This window comes from Clinocottus analis, unplaced genomic scaffold (assembly GCF_023055335.1).
Source record: "Clinocottus analis isolate CAN_PGR_092001 unplaced genomic scaffold, fCliAna1.0.p SCAF_7, whole genome shotgun sequence".
Taxonomy (NCBI): Eukaryota; Metazoa; Chordata; class Actinopteri; order Perciformes; family Cottidae; genus Clinocottus; species Clinocottus analis.
Window position 1 is genome coordinate 9,063,378 of NW_027176229.1, and position 15,113 is coordinate 9,078,490.

General features: G+C 38.6%; 1 protein-coding gene across 1 annotated transcript in view; it reads right to left on the reverse strand.

The window, feature by feature from the left end:
• Nucleotides 1-11,118: 11,118 nt before the first annotated feature.
• galnt9 (polypeptide N-acetylgalactosaminyltransferase 9) overlaps nucleotides 11,119-15,113 on the reverse strand; it is a 71,139-nt gene continuing 67,144 nt past the window's right edge. The window contains exons 10-11 of the mRNA XM_068566387.1: nucleotides 12,348-12,515; nucleotides 11,119-12,135 (exon numbers count right to left, since the gene is read on the reverse strand). Coding sequence (XP_068422488.1) covers nucleotides 11,989-12,135; nucleotides 12,348-12,515 — 315 coding nt within the window. The 3' untranslated portion in view covers nucleotides 11,119-11,988. The remainder of the gene's footprint in view (nucleotides 12,136-12,347; nucleotides 12,516-15,113) is intronic.

Genomic DNA, 15,113 nt, shown 5'->3' on the forward strand with positions numbered 1-15,113 from the left:
TGAGTTAAAAAGGATAAACAATGCAAAAAGGAACCAGTAGCGTGACTATTTTAATAAATAAATTCACTTCTGATATGAGTCATGTCTGTGGAGAATTGATCTCCAAGCTTTCATTTCCATTTTCTCCTCAGCCAATCTCTGATTGGCATTTAGACAAAGCTACCAAGAATCCTGGAGGGAAATGACATTTTCGTTGCTATTTTTTCCTCGCTCCTCTGCATATTTGGAATGATAAATCATTCCTGGATGAATGCAACATCGTCTTTTCTCCATATGAACAGTTCTGTAATAAAAGAGAACATGTTTTGATTTCTGCTATAGACTTCGGAGGACTGTGTCTGTTTTATTTGTGCTACGCTTTCACTATCTTAACCCAATACATGTTAATATTGACAAGTGCTTGGCCTTCTAGTTCAACTGGGAGTCTCAGCTGGTTGAAAATGTTGAATTTTCTTTTTTTTAATGTATTATTAACCACCTTTGTGACTTACAAATCTTTCCTTCTTGTGTCTTGGCTGCTGGAAAATGTCAGTAATATTGGGGCTATACAGTTTAGCTATGACTACTGCAAAAACTACGACTACTTTCTTTTACAATGATGATTCTAATTGAGTGTGTATGGTACTTTTAAAATGTACAACACAAATAGAAGCAAGATCATTTAAATGACACATGTAATAAAGGTGTTAAATGTATTAAAACTTCATAAATGAGAGAAGCCGGCCTATACAATTGTATTATCTATGAAACAAGCCCATCATATGTACAATCAAATAACACACAAGATAATAAAAAAACACAACAAAAAAGAAAGCCAGTCGGAAAAATCTGTTTTCAGCAGACAGTCTAAGTTGATGTGGCCAAGTGTATTTTGGGTGCATGTATGCTTTTGGCGGCTTCGCTTCCAAGGCAACACAGTTGGTTAATCAGTTGTTTTTACTGACAACAGTCGTCTGCTGCCGCCTCACACAATGCTGAGACTGAACACAAACAGCAAAACCATGTAAAATATAAAAAAATGCTTTGGAGAGGTTAGAGAAACAGTTCAAATATGAATACCCGCAACATTATTTTATGATTAAAAGTTGCTATAGCAGTTTTAGCAGAGGGCATGATAGGTTACTCAAATGATTTGGTCTGACTAATTGGTAAAAAATAGTAGTCCAAACTAAATGAATAATTATTTCGGATTTGACTCATTGTAGAGGAAAAAAGACTATAGATAATCATTTGCAAATAAAAAAACAAAAACGGAATAACTTAAGATGAGAACACAGGTTAAAAAAAAGGAGAGACATAAGTTTCTTTATTAAGAAAAGACAACATAATTGCATGGATCACCTGATCAGTTGCATCCAGTTTATTGGCCAGTGTTTAACTCTCAGCTCACTGCACACCCGGTTGCATGAATGTCCCATGACCACTCAACTGCATGGCGAGATTGATTCCATTCATCTGAGTTATTAGAGGCCGAGAGGGCAGCCAATGAAGAGAGAGTTCAGTATGGCACAGCAGGGTTGGGGTGACCATTCAATTAGCTGCCTCCATCTTTGCACCACCTCCACATGACCTGCACCAGTAGTTTTTTGCTGACGATCAACCTAAGTAAAGTAAAGTAGTGGCATCCTTGGGTTGTGGCGCAAACGCAACCAACATGCCGATTGTCTGAGAGGACTTCAGGTTAATGGGATGGGTGGATGGGGCTTGTCCTTCTACTTTCAGCTCACAGATTGGTTTCAGAGTAATTGCTGTAGAAAACCAGCAATGGTTTAATTTCAGAAAACACAAACGCACATTTGAATTACAGCTCTCCCCTCTCGTTTCTTAATGCGGCTAAATGTCATCAATAACCATAATCATTTAAATTGCAGGTGCAGCACTTCAATTATGTAATTTTATTTCCGGTTTTTTTTCAGGTGGGCTGAGTGACCTTGGCTCATTTATATTTAGGCTATGCAGAACACCTACATTAACTCTGTCATGTGCAATATTTAAGAAACATGTATTCAAGCCTTGAAATGTTTTGAATTATCTGTGACATGTTTTCTATTTCCACGAAGAATTATTCAATCCATGACAGATCCAAGTTAATATTCTATACAGAAAACAGATCAGTCATGAGGGTGAGAGTTCTCAAAAACTACATTTTCCATATATTATCTGATTACTGTTTAATTGGATATATTTCACTATGATGAACTTGTGATAGTTGCACGAAAAGCACAATATAAATGAAATATATTATTATTAGTTGATAACAATACTTACAGCAGTTCATCATGTACCTCTTTTTTCATAAACATGAACAGGACATGGATAATATGATACCTTTCTTTCATCATTGTAGTCCAACCCTAACCAGGTACCTTTTTTTTCACACAGCACAGAGCTCACAACCCACATTGCATTGGGTCTGTAGTTGTGACAGAATTGTAAAGATGCAAAGTGTTTATAGAATTTTAATGCAATTAAGTAATTTGAAGAATGTTAAGACGGAGATTTATGTCTCTCTGGCAAGTCACCTGGTCTGTTGACAACTTGACTAAATAGTTATTGGTACAACTAATAAAAGCTTTGTGAACCTGACATAGAAGTTCAATGTAATAACTTGGTAAAATGATTTTACACTACTAGCTGGTTCCAAAATTGACAAAATGCAAAAGGCTCCAGTCTCTATATTTTGACAGTGTACGAGGAATTTTCATAGATTTTTTTGTCAAATTCAATCAGCATAGGTCATCTGTAAACAGGATGGGACTGAAAGGAATACTTTTTACAAATGTTAACTCAAATCAGAAAACCTCAGAACGAAAAATCTTTAAAGAAATTAACAAAGTCCAGCATTGATTTAACGTGAGGAGCCCGACCCCCAGAAAAGTGTCTGTCCTTCAAGTGTAGAAATAACATGAATGATTACAGCAGGATTAGATTAGCCTGGGTGGAGATGCCAATGTAAGAGCCAATTCAGTGAAATTATGCAAGGAGCCAAACAAGTTATCACTGAACTGCAGGGATATTTTGGCTGAGTGGATTGGGGGTCCATCTACCAACTTGTCTTTGGTATCGATAGATGACGTGGTTGGCCGCATGATGTCGATCATGGTTCTAGTTTGGATGAAGGACATTCACACATATAGTCACACTGTAGTTAGAATGACATGTTGGCTTTCACTCTTTTCTGCTCGACGAACAGTGAAATTGGCAAACACCTATAGCAGAGTTGCTAAGCCTTTGATTAGGATCTGTTTATGTGCAAATGCCTTGGTAAAAACAAAAAAGCACGTACCTGGGTTTTAAGCAAGTGACATGAACACCAATCCCAATAATCTTAAACACCAAAATTGAACTGTGTTACTCGATCATTACTGACTCTCGCTGTGCTTTTCCTCCCACAACAGTGGGCAGTTACAGCACATATCCTGAACTCCAGAAGTATGTATCACACACTATGCAACTTGAAACTGTCCAAGGCTAGTCTTAACCACAAAAAGTATTTAAATTTTCATCACTTGGAAAAGTTTTTAATCAATGTTTACCAACAAACCAATGCACTGAGACCTTTCTGCAAGGCCACTGTGTTTACAAGCAAAGCACCGTAAGAAACCAGAAAAGGAGAAAAACAAAAAAGAACCAAAACAGATCCATGTTTAGATGAACCTGCAGAAAAAGTTTAAGGGCCGAGGGAACCTTGCTGTGGCAAATAACCTCAAATGTTGCCATGGGTAATACATTCCCCCTTGAGCCATTGTTCTGTTTTGGGAAATGGCGCTATTAAAGTCATCACTGTCTGCAATGTGGAAAGATTTTGTGAGCAGCGAAAAGACGAGCTGACCTCGATGGAGCTTATTAACATAAATTGGCCCCGCACAATAGGTGGCTGTGGTCTGTGTGGAAATGTAGCCAGCTCTGAAGCTGCTTCCTATAAACCATAGAATACAATTAAAATGATGAAATCACTCTTATATTCACTGCTCACCGTAACTACAATTCTGAAATAGAGTGTAAAAGATACTATATCATAAAAATGCTGTACTGTAATGACAAAACAACAGGGAAACAAATGGCATTACAGTTGAAATAAACATGGAAATGAGGTTTGACTTTTCCTCATAATTCAATTGGAAGAAATTAGATAGAAAGGATTTCTTGAAAGTCACCTCTAATTGATTTGTTGTGGATATTTGTAAGCATATTAATTAGATAACACTGTTGATTTTGACATTTAAAGCTGCATTTATTGATTTGTCTGGAAACTTGAAAACTGCAGAAGAAGCAGAAAACGCAACATTTATTCTAAATTAGACAGCCAGCAGGAAAAGAGACATTTAGATTGATTAAGAATCATGATTTTCTCCATCCGACAAATTTAAGTTCAATATTTATTCTTCTTATTTTTGAACAAAGTGAGTGGGTCTTTAGTTGATAGATGTTCCTCTATCCACAAGTTTGTTCTAAACTCTGTTTGCCTGTGGTTTGGTGATGGGCGAGGAGCATACAATAGATTCATCAGACCTTTTTATTTACTGAAAACATCTTGCCTCTTGAAGTTGGGGAAAGGAAAGTTTTATTTTGAAAATAACCATCCAACAGTCAGAAAGGCACATTCATTACTCTGTAATGTATTTGCACATTAGATGTTTACAAATTACAAACACAGTTGACATTCTTTTAAAAAATCCAGCATTTTATTGAACAGCTTTCACATATTCATATTATGTGTGTGTCTGCTTTACCCTATCTTGTGACCAGGAGTATATTGGGACTGACTGGGTTGTAAATGTGTGAAACTGTGGGTATGTTTGTCAGAAAACAGTTGCTGATCAATACCAGAGACTTATTATTTATTTGGACAGATGCTTCCCAGCCTCAGCTCGTGGTGGAATCAATACTCCTCACCCATCAGAGTTGCATCACAGGGACGTGTGTATGAGGAGACAGGTTCTATCAATGATCACGAATCTTCTATCCTGTAAAGGTCGTGGATTATATAGCGTGGTCTGTTGCCTCTGAATGTAACTTATGCTTTCTTTAGGAGCCAATTAAATGTTGGAACAACTTCATATTATAATAGTAGTCATGATACAAGGCACTGATTTCTGAAGTTTTGTCAATATTGTCCCTGCAGACAACTTTCTCTATATTAAATGCAAGCCCACGAAACAGATCAAACCTGTTTCTCTTTTATTCCTTTGCCAAATCAAGGCCTAAAGGCATCTTCAGACTTTATTGGTTTCCAGTGGTTATCTTGAACCCGGGAGCATTTTCTTTCTCAGTTGGCTTTGTTTGAGTTTAGAACTGCGGCAAACGGGTTGTGTCATTGACATCAGGATTTGTTTTTAGAGACCTGGGCCCCGTTCCTCGTACGTGGTTCAACTAAGTCGATCAAATGTCTAATTATCCAGCTTAAATTTATCTAATGATTGAAGTCAAGCTATTTGAGTTTCTCAAAGGCTGATCCGCACTCTAAAAATCGTGTTAATTTGTACCAGATGTCAGTCATCAGGATAATTGGGAAAAGAGGAAAAAGTCAATCTCCGAAACCGTGATTTTCTAACAGTACAATGGCAAATAAACTCAAAGGAAAAGTCTCTTTTTTTCTCCGCTGACGAGCAGTAGATGATCATAAATGCATATGAGTTATCCATGATCCTAATTATGGTGAAGTCTGACACTGCCACCGCTGCGAGGGCTAGACAAGAAGAGTTGCAAAATATCGCAGATAAGTTAAATGTGTAAGAGTTGAGAAAATGTATAAGCGAATTTTAAATGCCTCATCACCCCAACCAATCAGATTTGTATTTATTTAAATGTGCCCGCTGGCAGTAGGCTAAATGGATTGCATCATCAAATAAGATCTTGCAAGCAACATTTTTTTTGAATCTCAACTCAAATTTATAGATACTTATGAGGATATATGTACCGTATGCGCTCATGTATCAAGAGCGATATATGCAACTCTGTCTCCTAAAAATGTTGTTCCCCCAGAAAGCGACAAACCAAGCATATACGTAGATTCAAAATTTATATTTGTAATAGTCAAATACAAACGTAATCAGGAAAAAAATATGTTTCCAGTCAAACGAAATTGAGAATGAGTTTTAAATTCTTGGGGAGCGTAATTTTTAAGGGACAGGGTTGATATATGTGTATACGTGTAGATTACCGAACTCGGACTTTACATATGTGTGTGCAAATCTGTCAACGGCTGTATCAGTACTGCATTATTCATAATCAAACATGTAATCAATTGAAACAGTGAAAATACATTGTTTGTGAATCTCTCTATTCTTACCATGAGTCCGCCTTAATCATTTTTTTTTTTTTACAATAATCATATCCTATATATTTTAGCAAACAAAAAGATGGCTGATATGGTCAAGACAGGGGGGACCTAAGATTCCAGACTTTACTCCTGCTGAGGAGCTGGCCCAATAGGGGTTGGCCCATAGTAAGAGGGCATAGCAGGGGCAGCTCCTCTGGAGAGGTGGGCAGTACTGGGAGAAGGACAGGGGACAACGTAATGAACACATCCAAAAGTTCTTAAGCGCCAAATAAACTCTACAAACAGCACAGCATGCAACGGCTTTCTTGATGTTCTCCACCTCGCCGACACTGACAGTGTACCACTCGCAAAGAAGCGCAAGGCTATGCATACAGTCTGTGAGACAGTCTGTGAGAGAGTCAATGTTCGGCTGCGGCGTTTTGTGTTTAACGTACGGCTCGAGAAGGTCTTGTTTTTAAATGATTCCTCGTCGGCAGAATCGATATCGCTCGCACAGGAAGTCATCATGATGTGAGAATGGATCTTGGCAATCGTCAAGAACTCTCCATCTCTGAGGAAGGGAGTGGCCAGCTTATCCAGTGAATTGAAGTTAGCCTGCGCAAGTTTTTGGATGTGTTGCTTCGGTGATTTTGCCAAACTTGCTTTGTGGAACCGAAAAGCCTGACATTTGTAATCTGGTCCTGAAAATTATCCGGCTAATCAGTTGTGTGTGTGCATAGTTAGTCCCTCGAAGAATGGTCTATTATTTGTTGCATTGTCTAAATCTTAAAAAAAAAAACAGGACGTGCACAAAGACATGCACACACATACACACATGCACACACACACACCACCTCAGTGCTGCCTATACAGTTATATATCGGAGGCAGAGCAATGCTGGGCCTAATTGTGTCTTGGAGCTACTATGTTGCCCATCTCTGGAGATCTCATTATAAGATCCACAAGCTGTTCAGGCACGTATACTTTCTTCCCTCTCTCATCCCATCAACATCATAACGGCACGACATCTCCATTGCCCCTTTGCAGTATTGCCAGAATAAAACAATCATTGTTGATTAGAAAATTGCGCCACAAAGTTAAAGAGAGACACATGGAGACAAAGAGATAAAATGCTCTGTGAGACGTTTGATCTGGCCGTTGGCTGTCAATAGCGAGTGTCAAGTGAGCAGCTCTGATCCGAGCCATGAGAGCAGAATGGGTTTCAGAGTCTTCAGAAAGTTTTGTCCATTTGACAGCGAATATGGCGTTGAAGGGCTCAAAGCACGCTTTTTTCACCATCCAGCTTGGGGGCCGTGCTCTCAGTTTTCACCCCTTCATTTATTCAGGTTTGCATGTGGTTAATGTTGTAAATCATTCAAGGTTAACAATATAACACGTGATTAAGGTTGTGAAGCGATTAGGTGAAGGCAATAAAATAACTTAGTTAGGGTTAGAAAAATCATCCATAAAATGAGTCTCATCCTGCTGCTAAAGGGGCCTCGTGTGTCAGCATCAAGCCATCGAGGACCACTGCCCAAACATTAGTATCTGTCTTATATCAGAAGATATAGGTTACAATTACAATAATATTTAAGAAGAAGTTAATGGAGGATTAGGGGTTGAAATTATTTTAAATAAAGAGTTACAACTCTACAGTACGGACCAGGATTTGGGAGGCAATTAAAAACTGGAAGTAGGGGGAAGAAGATTTTCTAAACTTAAAAAAAAGATCAACCCGCATCTCCGAAGCTTACTAGTTAATGACGCAGGGTCCCTGATAATATCAATCATAAAATGCGTCCAAATGTTCGTTGCCTCAGGGCAGCAATGTGCCGCGAGGTTGCATTTGATACGAGGCGTAAGGAAAACAAGCAACATCCATTGAAAAAAAGTTATATTTTGACAACATTAACATGTAAAACCACATCCACAGGGCAGTGCGTGCGTGTGTGTGTGTGTGTGTTTTAGGTGTGTGTGTGTGTGTGTTTTAGGTGTGTGTCAGTGTGTGTTATAATTCTGAACATAGTCATTGTTTTACTTTACTACTCATAAACTAATCATACAGAAATGACATAGGAACATGTAATGTTCCTATGTTCCTATGTAATGCGCATAATGAACAGGATTGGGCAGTTAGGGTGACTTAAAAGACAATTAAAATTAATTATTAAACTTTACTTTTGCCCTTTTGTACTTATTGAGCTTGTTATCTGTCCAGGTCACTGTGCTTTCCAAACACGGCAGTAATTGCTGTCAGTTTGTCTGCAGGTAAATAAACCTCAGCTGGTTCTTGCAAGTAATGAATGAAAGTGCAAACAGTCCTAGTGGTCGAGGGAATTAGCATCTGTTTGTTTTCACAATGGAAGTGCAGCCTTTTGCAACACTTCTAACACAGTTGAAAGAAAACCACAAAGTCCTATATCCCCCCCAGCATGCAGCTGTCGGAATAATGAAGTCACCTCTTCCTCTGGGCTGCATTCCAGGCATGAAAAGACTATTGTCAGTATCACAATGAGAAAGAACGAGGATCCCTGCACATGAGACGGATGTGGTGTCCTTGCCCATGCAACCCCGACCCCCCACCTCCAGCCCCACTTCCCGCCACCAGCTCTCTGTCACACACACACCCCTCACCCTCCAACAGGCCATCACTCACTGTCACTCTATTATCCAACCGAAGGGAAAATGCAGACCAGCCTTCCCATCCATATGGCAAATTGTAAGCGTAGCAGTACCAACACCCTCCAACAGTTATTTTAATCATACACTCAAATAATCATCTGAGGACATGTCTTTAGTTTGGTCACAAAAACCCATGCACACCACCGACTTCATGTAAATAAAGCTAAGCTACATACACTGGGGCTCTCAGTCATTGCTGTCTGCCATCTGCACTGAATTTCTTTTGAGCTCGCTGTAAATTGGCTTGGCAGGTGAGCCTTGGTGGTACAGAGCTGTAACCCATTGAATTCACCCATGCTATCAGGTGGTGTGACATTATATTTAAAGTGTGAAGTCTGGGGAAACCCATATTGCTAGAATAATTTTCCGGTGCTGGCTAGTTACTCTCATGGGGTCCATGAGACGTTGCACTGGTGGTGTTTGTAAACCTTGTCTGACACCAGAATAAGATATTGCCTTGGAGGATGAAGTGGTATTCGTTTAGAGGACACCGATGATGCAACGCTTATGAATTGATCAGGGGCAAAGAAGCATGACATGGTAGCAAGTGTAGGCAATCTCTCAGGGTAAACCAGCTGGAAATCAAATTAAAATAGGCCTTTGGAACGTGTACGTTTGAAAGCATGGCTAACCCCAGAAAAAAAGACATTTCACTTTCTATTGCATACTAAAATCTTCAGTATATCTGGACATTTTATATCTGGGCTCGCAGAGAGTTGAGAAATAAATTGGACACACAAGGCAGTCTCTTGTGAATGCAACAAATGTGGTCAATGATTTCAGGGTATATATATATATATATATATATATATATATATATATATATATATATATATATATATATATATATATATATATATACATATTAAAGGGAAAAGGCAGTCAAGTTTTTACATCTTGCTACCACTAGTAATTACAAAAATTCAGCATCAAGCTGCTGGAAGATGCACACAGGACCAGATTCAAAAAGAAGAAGCTGATCCATTTTCAAACGCAGTTTGAAATTACAAATGTGGACAACTGATGACATTGAACTTTTATGAATACCTTGTCTTTGATTTGGGAAGGAGGTAGACTAAGGCTGTTTTCTAATCTAAAAAGCAGATGCTTTCACATTTATCCAGCTGTAGCTGCTAGCTACTTAAGAATACATCAATTTAATGGCTTAAAACGCCGTCTCCAGCTTACTTTTTAATATTTGCAGATTACCCGAGAAGCCATTAAATATGCACTTGATGGTTTAATCCGATTACTGGCTTAAGATCGAGGTTAAAGTCAAAACGTTGAGCACCTTAATGATCTACTATTGTTATTGTCTTGCATTGTAAAAGTCTGGATGGTATGTATTCATCAAAGATTACACTTTTTTTGTGTATTTTTGCATCGCCCTGTTTGATTGCTTAGCTTTGCCTATTTGGCACTAGTAAAGCATGAATAAACACTGAATTCATCATTCATAAAGCATTATTACAACATAAACACTTATTAGTAACTCATTACTATGCTATTCATAAAGAGTTATACATATTTCATTATTGATTAACAAGCTTGGGTTTTTGTACTTTATAAATGATGGTCTCCCCATTTGTAAATTAAGTATTAGGGACTTATAGATGATTAATATGATCATTTGTAAAGTACTAGAAAATGATAATAAGAATGCTGCAGTTCATCATAAATTCATGTAGTTTAACTCATGTATGTGCTGTGGCCTCATCTAAAGTGAGAAATATTTATGCCTTACAAAGCATTAATACACGGCATGATTAATTTAGTAGTTACTCCTCGTTAGTTAAGTATTTGTTAAGAGTGTTCTGTGACCTCATCTAATGTATTATATAACTAAGAAAAGAGTGTGGGTGTATTTTGAAAATATTTTAATATCTAGGTTAAAAGCATGTTAATTAGCACTTTAAAGTCATTTTGGAAAGTTTTGAGTGCTTTCTGAAGACCTGATAATCCAGTGGGCGGATTGAACAATCCCAGTACAGTGCCAGAAATCTGACGGAGGTTTGAGGTGGTTGGGAGGTTGACAAATGGCATTACAATAGGACAAAAGAAAATAAGTAGTTTTAATGATACACTCAGACATATTTAGTCGGAGAGCAAAGGTTGACACTTAATTCTTTGAATTAAAGACAGAAGTGACGACAAGAAAGACAAAGAAGGAGAGGTTGCTCATCAAAAAAATGACTTTATTATCCTAATTGTTATCAGAGGACAAATATCAATTCTTCACTTTTTACAATATATTACTATCGTTAGACTGCTTTATACATTGTTTTATATATTAATAATTTTCAAATGATTTTGTACATGCTTTTGGAACTGACATTCCCTGGTCAGAATAAAAAAAAGAGAAAAAAGGCACATGATTGCTCCTGTCCTCCGTGAGCAATACAGTCCAAAGAAACAAAGAACTGTAGTGGTTTGTGTGAGAGCAGGTGAAATGCCTTCCAATCAGATGATGGGTGAACCCTTTGAAGGCTATTACATGTCTTGCCAGTGCAGCACAATATGTCCAAAGCAATTTTCCAAATCACAGCCCAAAATAATTACTTTGATGTGGCAATTGACTGAAATCAGAACTTTTGATTTGCTCCGATGCACTGTGGAAAAAAACACTCACAAGCTCACACATTCTTTCTCATCTCCAAAGATCTGATAGTTTTACAGTAGAAACAAAATAATTACAAGGATCTTAAATCACCTTAAGGGGCTGCACTCAGGTGTTTTGTTACTCAGTTCTGTACATTAAGCTGAATGTAAGAAATGAGGGCCATTTAAAACAATGCAGCTTGCCATAAGGTCGAAGTGAACACGCAGCTCGGTGCAACACATGAATTGATCAGATTCTTCTTGAAGACATAATGTTGGAAAGCTCTGTGGCCGAAGGGGAGCTCAGTGTGCTGTGCAGTCTGCATAGTGTGAAATACCACACACTAGCACCACTAGTCCGCGCTCCTCTCTGAACTGTCCACATTGTGAGATCCGACTGCGACTTGAAACACTGCCCAAACTGTCTCAGAGGTTGTTCTCTGGCTTCAATGCCTGGGGTGCTTAATCCAGTTCCGTATCATCCATTTCTGACCGGAGCATCTCTGGACCACCAAGCGAAGGCCAAAGTTGGCATCCTTGGACATTTCAACCTCCAAGCATCGACCGCTGTCCCTGCTTATGATTGGGCCATTCTGCAACAAAAACACATGAGAATATGAACAAACTTGCACAATAACCATATAACCTCTTAGAAATATCATATTATAATGCCTGTTGTCAGGGTATCAGGTATTAGGTATTCAGTAACATATGGGTCACTGTCCTTATTTATCTTGCATTACATTTGGTGAGTCTGAAATTAACTGGTGAAGCTCAGTGTCAAAAGATCCTGTTTTCTCTTTACCTGTGTGAAGTCCCAAAGCCGCTGGGAAGTCCTTGAAACAGTGTCACATTTTTTCAGTCTGGGAGTGCGTCCTCTGCCATCATCAACGAGGCATTTTGTGTCAGGCAGGAAGGTGGTCGACCCCAGGGGTCCTAGCTGGAGAAGCCCCTCAGTCGCGTAGCGGGCGAGCTGAAATATAATGAAAAACAACGTCACACTAATGGACTCATGTACTGTCGGATTAACAAAGAAAAATTAAAAAAAATATGACACTTTAGAGGGCACCTCAACAAACGTGGAAAGCAGACTGACAGCAGTTACTGCAGAAGCAGCAGGGTTTTGAGTTTTCAGGCTGGTTGGCGGTGCAAATGATGGAAACGTTTTTTTTTTTCATTTCACGCCTTTTTGAGCATTTTACTTAACACAAAAAACAAGTCGCACACAAAATGCACACATTTTGAGACTGCTTTGGATGATCCTCGCAGAATGTGAGAGGGAAACGCTATCATCAATCAAAATGTGTTCTTTCAGCTTCCTTGACCATTTCATTATTATCATTAATAATAATAATAATAATAATAATAATAACAATAATAATAATAATAGGAAGTTCATTTTGAAAAGGGACTTGAGCGGGAACTGATACACTGTTCCTTTAGGGGTACCTTGAGTTTAAATCATAGTTTTAGGTGTAGGGACACTCACGCTTCAGTATTGGACAAATTGGGAGTGAGAATGTTCACATTTCTGTGGTTTAAAATTTGTATATGCCAGCTAGACGATGCCAGATTTAGGTCTTAACTCAAAATATCAAACACGTAGTTATGTTATTCCCTAATATTTACATTTTTAGATTGGAAAACTTCCAACTGTTCTTTATCACACGTGGTATTGTAGGATTTTTCAGTGTACAGCCTTGCATAGAAACCACTGTGAACAGCTGATTAATGCCACCATATTTCCCCAAACCAAAACTTGATCCCTGAATGTTTCACCCTGCACATGAAAGGCTCCGTGGTGATATGTATTTATTACGTAAGGATACAGTAGCGATAGCATTTATTATTTATGGGAGTGACTCTATCTGAAAGTTGAGATGCTAAAGATAGGCAGGTCTTCAGTACGACAGCAGCGTTGCTTCAAGGGGAACACGCATACATGACTGACTCACACCCACACGTCTTCTAAGCACAGGGTAGTATGCTATGCTAGTCACAGTCCTGGATTAAGTCAATTTAAGAGAAAGACACTGAATCCAGAAGAAGCAGTGTTTTACACTGCTTCAGTGATGCAAAAACATGCCACGTCTTTTTCTGTCCGATGGACAATGAGAGAAATTCTTTAAAAAAATAATTTGTGTGTTTGACAAACAATTAGATCAACTATAAGTAGGTTATTTTTTTACTATTATTATTGTGTTTATATCCTGTTCTAGTATCTTTTCAATTGTTTTTAGCATGTTAACTTCTCTTCAAACTGATATAACTTTTTTGGTCCGGAGGAGTTTAGGAGGATGGATGGAGAAGCTGGCGCTGCAGGGAGCGGCCTGTGTGGGTGCTGCACCTCCTGAGAAGAGAGCATGCAGGTGCTTTGGTTCTTCTCTGCCCTGAAGAGCCACTTTGAACAAATTAAAAATAAGGACAAACCACTTTGCGTGCCACTCACAGTTTGCATATTTCAAACTCTCAATCCTCAATCTGATGCGAGACACATAATGTGGTGAACTTGTGCTCTTTTTCTCCAGGTGACAGCCTAAAGGTCAGATCAAGAATTCTTTGTGGAATTTTCAGGGCTACAGTGTAATGTTCTTAGCAGATTTATCCATAATGTAAACTATGACTGGGCAGAAGGAATACCTAATATAATCCCCACTAATACCTGTTTACAGCTCAGTCTGGCAGCAGTTTATATGCTAATACATTTAAAATGGGACCATAACAAATAATGAATGTCTGGAATTTATTCTGCTAAGCCAATTAACCTGTTCCTCATGCTGCAACATTAGCTGCTCCATTGCCTTCATGGCATTGTTAAAGTTCTGCAGCCACTTACTCGAGGTCAAGCTAATCTAAAATGTCGTAATTAGCTCATTAACGGTGCAACGCTGTGACAATACGAGATACAGTGTTTGTATATTCAATCTCCACTCTTCTACCTTTCCTGTGCCTAGCTCCACCAGGAAGTTAGTAGTAAATTCATGCCACGGATTAAAACAAACATTTTAAGAAGGGCTTGTCTTGCATGGGGCCCTGGCAGTGTACCTATGGTAGCAGGAGTACTCTCCATATGTGACTATAGTTAGATGTGGGAATCTGAGTGAGCTTCCAACTTCAACACAAACCTCTAAAGGGAGCTTCAAGAGGCCCCACAGGATAGGCTGTGCACAGGGTGTACATCCAAGTACATAGTGAGGATTTCTTGTGGGAGCCAGGAAGATTGCTTTTCAGTTGGAGGGCCCTGTTTTTATGGAGGTGCAACAACTATTAAAAGCAGTGCTAAGCGGTGTTTTGGTGAACATTGCACTGGGAATAGATTTGTCAATAACAGCAAACTAAATACTTGCTGCTGGGCTAGTGTGTTTATGCAGCGAACGTCCACTGTGATTACCTTCATTAAATGACACAAGGCTGCTACAAAACACACAACTCTAGACTGATCGGCACTCTGGGTATTTATGCGGATAATTCAAGATTAGTGGTGCTTGTTTATTCAGTTGCAGTCTCTTTTAAACTTTTATAATATTTCTTGAATAATAGCGAAGTTTGTTTTATTGTTGAAATGCTTTAT